General features: G+C 36.7%; 1 protein-coding gene across 1 annotated transcript; it reads left to right on the top strand.

Moving 5' to 3' along the window:
- The first annotated feature begins 7458 nt into the window (after positions 1–7458).
- On the top strand, positions 7459–8067 carry LOC110893529. Its single transcript, XM_022140635.1, has one exon. It carries the CDS (start codon positions 7459–7461, stop codon positions 8065–8067), a length of 609 nt encoding a protein of 202 aa, XP_021996327.1.
- The last annotated feature ends 440 nt before the right edge of the window (positions 8068–8507 follow it).

Genomic DNA, 8507 nt, shown 5'->3' with positions numbered 1-8507 from the left:
CGGTTAATTACGACGGAAGTCGTAACGAACGCGTGTACACGAATGAAGTTTTTGCATTCCAATTACTAAAATAAGATATTTTAATGATTACAAAAATTTTTGGATGTCCGGGTATATTCAGAACATAAGATATGCGCGAAAATGCAAACTTATGCACTTTTTGACGCTTTTAGTCCCTGATTGATCAAAAAGTTTATTTCCGCATACTAAACCCCTCAAAGCCTATTTCTAAGCTATGTAAAGGATATTTAGGGTATGTTTAACATATGATCAAGTTCCGAATGTTCGTTATCAAACGAATCAACAGACTTTCGCAGTTTGACGCAAATGGTCCCTGCGATCGAGTAAACTTGATTTCGACACACCAAACCTTCCAAAACTTATTTCTAAGTTATGTAAAGGTTATTTAAGGTATGTTAAGCCTATGTATCTATTTCGGAGCGTTTGTTGTGTTAAACTGATTACGTTTACGCATCAGTTTGCGTATAACTTTCCAGAAAGCAATTTAGAGCTAGAAATCGAACGAGGATTGATATATGCAAATGATACACACATTTATACAAATCCCAAGTATGAAACACAATATTTCATTGATTTGGTATTTGTTTGATGATCGAAGAGGAACAGATGTCACAGTCTCCCCTACTTCAGGAAATTTCGTCCCGAAATTTATTTAGAGGAAACTTGTGAGAGCTCGAAACATGAAGTCGAAAAGATAAAACAACATTGGTTAGGGTTATGAACTTCTAGTAACTTTAAATTACATCATGTTTGCAATGTAAGAGGGACACTTATATACCAGTATATGAAGCGCCATTGGTGCGTCCACCATACCTCCATTACATTGTTCACGTTTTGTTATTGTTGCCACTATCGGTTCTTACACAAGATAAATCTTCTGTGTTTTCGTGCACTGAATTTCATAATTATGTATGCATCCATAATTTCGTAATTCCTTGCATAGTTCACACAGTGCATTTTATAATGTGTAGGGGAAGAAAAACAATGAACGAACCTGTGATGATTGTGACTAGACCACCCTAAGGTCCTTTTAATTAAATCAATAAATGATCTCTTTAAATAGACCACCAAAGAGTCTTTTCAGCTATATCATCACATGCCATTCTTAACCAGATTCTAAATCAATCTTTTTAACTAGACCACCCAAGGGGTCTCTTTTGAATTAAGGAATTGTACTATATAACCCAAGGGTCTTAACTATTACGTAGAAGCCCATTAAGGATTTAAGGTAGTACCTTTGGATATCCTACCACGAATCCCTCATATGAAGATATGGAAGATTCTACGAGGATTTAGACGACGAACAATCAGATTACACAAAAATACAACACATAAAACATAATCACATAATTATTTATCTTGGTTTTCAATTTGTTATCATTTTGTTAATTTGTACACGAGTATTTAAAGCACACCAGGAATCCAATTTTCATTTGGCACTTTAAACATTTTCAAGAATCTAACTTCGAAGATAGGAAGATCTTAATAAGAATTCGGCTTTGTCCTTATTGAATCGTAATGTACGTATTAAGGCATACAAAGAATTCAATTAAGGACTCCGATTTGAGCGATAATCATCCACAAGGATCTAATTGTGAAGATAAGAAGATCCTATATGGATTTTTCGAATTTGAATAGTGGAAGACGTTTTGAAACCTTGCACTAGACGTGCTTGAGTAAAAACATGAGGTAGAATGCTCATGAAGTTAAGGTGCTAGATATGCCAAGGAGACATATGAAGCAGAGTTTGGAGGTTGGGTACTACGTATGTTAAGTCAATCATACGAGCAGAATGTTTTTCGAAAATTATGCATGGGGTTCTTCAAAAAATGTGTTTAATCATTTTGAAACCTTACATAATACTTTTGAAATCATACGGTAGATGTATTAGGTAAATATGTTTATAAATTTTTTTAAAATCATGTGAGATGAATTTTGAAATTATGTATAAGGTTTTTGAAAACATGGACGATGCTTTTGAAATCATGCGCTTGATATATTAAGTAAATATACTGTGTAATTTTTTTTTCAAACTATATGAAATATTTTGAAATCATGAAGGTTGTTTTTGAAAAACATATACTATGTATGTTGCTATAAAAACTAGAATGTAATGATATGGGTACGAGATCCAAGAATACCCTTAGTTATCTAACCAAGGATTTAAATTTACATTTTGAGTAATCGTCTAAAATTGTCACTTATATTCTATACTTCGTTTCTTAGAATGAAACGAGTACTTAGAATCTTCGAGGAAATCATGAGCGATCACATGAATGAGAGAACTACAAATATTGTTCTTTGGTGTAGGTATCGTAGGGGTATGCCATACACACATGCAACTACATTTGTACATCAGAATTGTGAACAACGATTTATTTATAAACTAAACACATTGTTTTAGGGTTCAAGAAAAACAAAAGAAGCAAAAGCATAAGATTTATTCAAAGCAGCAGCATCTTCTAATCAGCCAAATGCTCATCCGTGGGTCAGATTTGCATTGACAATCTTTGGGCATTTGTTCATGAGATAACCCGTCTCGCCATAGATGTAGCAAGTACCAGGAGGAAAACGAGCTTGTGCTGGATCTGCTTGAAATTGAACAGGGTTCTGAATAGCTTGGTTTAGCATAGTGACTGAATGACAGACTCGTGTCGTATGACCAATAAGTCCACAGTTGAAACATTTTCGGCATTTGACACTGGCATGGTGATGGAGGTTACACTGATTGCACAAAGGAGCAGTTCCCTTGTGCGGCTTCTTGACTAGTGGTGTTGCCACCTGGCTAGGTCCTGCTTGATTTGGTGCACCGGCTGGAGGATTCTTTGAAGCTTTACGCTTATTTGATTATCGTGAAGGCTTGGCTTTTCTTTCCTTTGGTGATTCTTGGGTGGTTTCATCCTTGAGACGAGACATGGTGACAGCCAATTCAGCAGTCTTCTGGATTACTACGCCTATTCGTTGGGCAACTTTGGTAGCCTGCTCGTACATTTGAGTGTCGCTGCGATGAAGAGACATCTTGAAGGAAATGGAAGACATAGGAGGAAACAAGTGAAATGTTATCGGATAATCAAAACAGAATGACAACGCATAAAAATTATGATCATTTGTTTGTTACCGAAGGCAAACAAATGAGAATGCGACTAATCAAAGTAAGTGGGTCATTTTAATGTATCGCGAAGACATGCTTTAGCCTATAAGTGGACACTCACCCCAAGAGTTCCCAGGTAAGAGTGACTGGTCCGATTATGTGGATTTGTACGAACACTCTAGCCTTAGACAGAAAACTCAGAGTACCGGCATCCACCCTTCCAGATTGCATGTGTTCACATTATAAGACCCAACTTTGACGAGATTTTGAAAACTTAGAGGGTTCAAAACCTTATAATAAATCATCCTAGAACAAATGATTGGTTTTCAAAGCGGATTTGAAATTTATGTTCTTGTTGTGGTTGTCGCCTAAGGATAGGTGACAGTATTGTTTTAAGATCTAAACACAAGAATCTTGTGTTAGGGTCCTAGAAAGGTTATAGACTAGGTCAAAGCATTACTAATAACCTAATTCCCTATAACCATGAGCTCTGATACCAACTCTTCTGTCACACCCCGACTACGTTAAAACAACAAACCGCGGCGGAAACGTCGGGGAGTGTCGTAACAGAATCATTGTTTCATAACCATGGAATCAAAAAGTTTCATTTTATTGATTCATTGGATAATTTACATTGTCTTGAAATTTAACAAACAAGTTAAACATAGTCTATCATCGTTATTATGTCACTAAGGCCTCGTCCAGTCCTAAGTGAGCATGCATCCTAGCAATCAACATTATTCAACAACACCTGAAACATATGTAAAAACAAAGTCAGCAAAGAAATACTGGCGAGCACATAGGTTTTATAAGAGTGTCGGATTCATGGCTCGTTTACATGTATCAATACCTCATAGACTACAAGAGTCAAAAAGTTGAAAACCTTGTTTTGAAAAGTATAGTATTGCATCATAATTAACCAACTCAAATCAAGTTGATTATAATTTATAAAATCTCGTAGCCATGATTCTTAACCCAAAACATTTATTTAAGAAAACCAAATTGTAAATCATCTCGTTAATAAAACTCTTATGGTTTATATCATTTAGAAAACATCGTTATGTGACATCGTTTTAAAATCGTCTTCCCAAGTGAACTTATAATGCCACGGAATGTAATATGATAAAAACACTTATATATAAGAAGTACAAGCGGCGTATCTACCATGCTTTTATCATATCACACCCGTCCCATTATCTAATCACAACCCAAAAACCAATCGTTTATCCAATTCATTTAACTTGTTAAAATCGTTTCAATCGTTTAAAAAATCATTCTCGTTTTAATTGTGAAAACTACTTTTGGTCATCTTGCTAATAACATCCAAACCTTCGCAACTCGACTATCGCTAATCTCGCATTAACAAACCACCAAAGGGTAAGTTAACAATCACAGATTCAGTCGTTACCCACATAACCCCCACACATAACCATCGGTGTAGTCTGATAACTGGATTTGTCAGATCCTATGGTACCATAACCTAATACTGGTCGGTTCGGCCAAAACTAACGAATGTTATTCGTTATGTAACTACAACCAACAAGTTTATTCACATTATCGAAATCGTTATTAGTTTTATATAAACCATACTAATCATTTTTGAAACCATCGTTAAAAAGATCGAAAACATTTAACACATATGAATCACCCCAAAACAATCAAAAACAGTAAAATAGGGAACTATGTACTCACTTGACGTGCAAAGCTATCCTTGACTAATGAACTAGCGAAGCTCGAGTAAACCAAGGAATTAAAGTAGTACCTAGAGATCGGATCACTAAAATAAATAAAACAACACCTAAATCGGAAGATCGGATAGAACGAGGTCCTGTAAACCAAATGAGTATTGGAGCTCACTTGATATGGTTTAACAAAGCTTACATCCTAAATCGGAACCTATCCTAAGTGCTTTCGACCCGTTACGACCCATTAAGGTAGCTTACACTACTTTAACGTGCCGTTCACCCAAATGCGTGTTCAAGACATCTAACTAGTCCTATGACAGGTATTATATGCCTAAACATGTTTAAATATGTTGCATAATCAGCTTAAGTTACAAAAGTTAGGTTACATATGCTTAAAATTCAATTACGCATCAAAAGGGCATTTTAGTCATTTTCCTAAGGCATATAATTTACCTATCATACAACTACTTAAACTAAGTGACCATAAGGTATAACCTCGGAAGGTTATTCCCTATACAACTATGGTCACAAACATGCTTGGTCGGATCCTAATGATCAACCAAACGGGTCGAGTTCGAAAGTCTAAGCGGTGGTTTAGACCGCTTGACTTACAACTCTACACAAGCACTAAACTAAAAGTGACGAGCTAAACATAAACATGTTAAAACATGTTTAACTAAGTTAGAAAACAGGTTTGATATCAAAACAAGGTGTTTTGATACCCGAAAAATAGTTTCGATGCAAAATACGCATAAACACGTATTTTGACTGAAACTTTGACTCGTCACTTCAACTAATCAACGTGGTAATCAGTAGGTATAGTCACAAGGGACTATAACCATCGTGATTACGCCCACTTTGCAAAGTTCAAACGAACTTTGTGTTGACCAATTCGTGGTCAAAGCAGAAAGTCAAACTCGGTTTGACTTTCATGCTTGAAAAGCATAAAAAGCATGAAATGAACTTACAAAGGGTCCAAGCAATGAAGATCTTGATCCAAAATACTCGGGTATGAAGCAAAGGCTTCAACTTAGAGCATAAATCAGATCAAGTGTGAGCCGAAATGAAAGAAAGCTTGGGTTTATATAGATTTCGAAGAACCGTTAGGATCGTTCCTCGATAATTGAGCTTCAATCTAGGCCTTACACTTGGGCACATGGTTTAGAATACTAGGGGTACTCAAATACCAGTCCATAGAGTGCAAAACCTGGGATTAAGAACCATCAAAACCAGTTCAAGAGACCAGATTTAATGTTTCTACAAACTGCTGAGCTTGTGATAGCTTACGGACCGTAAGGTCCTAAGCATACGGTCCGTAAGGACCCTGCAGACCAGCAACTTTCGCAGTTTGGTAGTTTTAGTCCCTGAGCTTGATTCGTCGCGTTTTGGCACTTCTAACACCCGTCAAACCCATTTTCAAGCTCCACAAGGATGCTAAAGCATAGGGAACATGAAATGTGCTTGAAAATATCTCGGATGTCGGCTCGTTTGGCTGTACAGTTGCATTGTTTGGTTAATTACGACGGAAGTCGTAACGAACGCGTGTACGCCCCAATTTGCGAAACGAATGAAGTTTTTACACTCCAATCACTAAAGTAGGATATTTAATGATTACAAAAATTTTTGGATGTCCGGATATATTCAGACCGTAAGATATGCGCGAAAATGTAAACTTATGCACTTTTTGACGCTTTTAGTCCCTGACTGATCAAAAAGTTTATTTTCGCATACCAAACCCCTCAAAGCCGATTTCTAAGCTATGTAAAGGATATTTAGGGTATGTTTAACTTATAATCAAGTTTTGGAATTTTCGTTATCAAATGAATCGGCAGACTTTCGCAGTTTGACGCAAATGGTCCATGCGATCGAGTAAACTTGATTTCGACACATCAAACCTTCCAAAACTTATTTCTAAGTTATGTAAAGGTTATTTAAGGTATGTTAAGCCTATGTCACTGTTCCAGAGTGTTTGTTGTGTTAAACTGATTACGTTTACGCATCAGTTCGCGTATAACTTTCCAGAATGCGATTTACAGCTCGAAATCGAACGAGGATTGATATGTGCAAATGATACACATATTTATACAAATCCCAAGTATGAAACACAATATTTCATTGATTTGGTATTTGTTTGATGATCGAAGAGGCACAGATGTCACAACATTGGTATCAGAGCATCAGGCTCTAGGCATCGTAGGGAGTTCGCGATCAGGTTTTGTTATTCTAATTTTTCAAATCGCAAGTTTTAGTTTTTTGGTTCAAGCCTATCTAACCAGGGGTTAGAAATCTAGGGTTTTGATTTTGGTGTTTAGTGCGAATTTGATAAGTTACGATTTTTTGGTTATTACGCGTTGTGATTATTCGCGGGTTAAGGATTTAAGAGCTTATTGAATTCAAAGGAATTTAGTTTTACGAGTACAGTGGTTTGTATTGGTGGTAAGGAAATTATAAGAAATAAGATAAGTTGTTTATTTGCAAATTTTGTGAAAGTCAAAATCGTTCGGAAATATGTTTGATACATCGAGCGGTTCGGGCTAAATTGTAATTCACAAGGATGTGGGATCTCTGACTCACTACCAATGTCCAATCTTAAAACCTACAAATTATACCATATGGGCAATACGCATCAAAACCATACTAGAAGCAAATGGACTTTAGGAGATGATAGAACCCACAAACGCTATGCAACAAGATGTGAAAAAAGACAAAGCAGTGATTGCATATTTGTTCCAGGCAATACCGAAAGATATGGTTTTGCAAGTGGCAAATTGCAAAACAGCAAAAGAGATATGGAACACATTGAAGACGAGACATGTTGGTATAGACCGAGTGCAAAAGGCGCGTTTACATACACTCATGTCAGAATTTGAGTTATTACAAATGAAGGAAGATGACACCATAGACGAGTTCACTGCAAAGATCAATAGTATTGTTACACAGGCAAGCGAGTACGGAAGTACATTGAATCAATCCACTCTGGTACGAAAACTTCTAAACGCCGTGCCAAATAGATTTATTCAAATAGTTGCATCGATCGAGCAATACTCCGATCTAGACACAATGACACTAGACGAAGCTATTGGTAGATTAAAAACGTATGAGGAAAGGTTAAAGTTAAAGAAAAAGGAAAGCCCTGTGAACAATCTAGAAGAACTCTTGTATGCGGGTCACGGACAACATGTTGGAAATCGTGGACGAGGGAGATTCAGTTCGTCACGAGGCCGGGGGAGAAGCAATTATCAACATAGGGGTTGTAGGATCGTGTTTTGACCCGAACGAGTCTATCAGAGGAGTTTGATTAGATACAGGTGCGGAAAACAAGTACCTGACGTAGAAACAACTAGATATTCTCTTAATTCTCTTTGTTGATTAATTTGACAGGGTTTACAATCGATTCTCACACCGACAGCACCTCGGTATGGAATTTTATTGGTGGTGCACTTGTGTCTGTACTTTGTCTGTATTTTGTCATGATATAAAACGATGTCTTTTGTTAGTCTTGTTTACGTCTTATGTGTGTTAATATGTGTGTTTGATGTAAGTTTGACCAAGTCAACCATCCTCCTGGTTTGACTTGGCCAAACAGTTAGAACATGGTTGTAATAGGTTTGTGTCGAAGGATGAGTCATCGAAGGATTGTTTAGATCCTTCGATGAGCTCGAAAGATAAGCCTTCGATGGATGTAGATGGACCTCGAAGGATATCATCCT

The sequence above is a fragment of the Helianthus annuus genome, chromosome 6 (genome assembly GCF_002127325.2).
Source record: "Helianthus annuus cultivar XRQ/B chromosome 6, HanXRQr2.0-SUNRISE, whole genome shotgun sequence".
NCBI classification, from domain to species: Eukaryota; Viridiplantae; Streptophyta; class Magnoliopsida; order Asterales; family Asteraceae; genus Helianthus; species Helianthus annuus.
The sequence above is the reverse complement of the archived record's forward strand: the minus strand, read 5'-3'. Positions and strand labels throughout refer to the sequence as shown.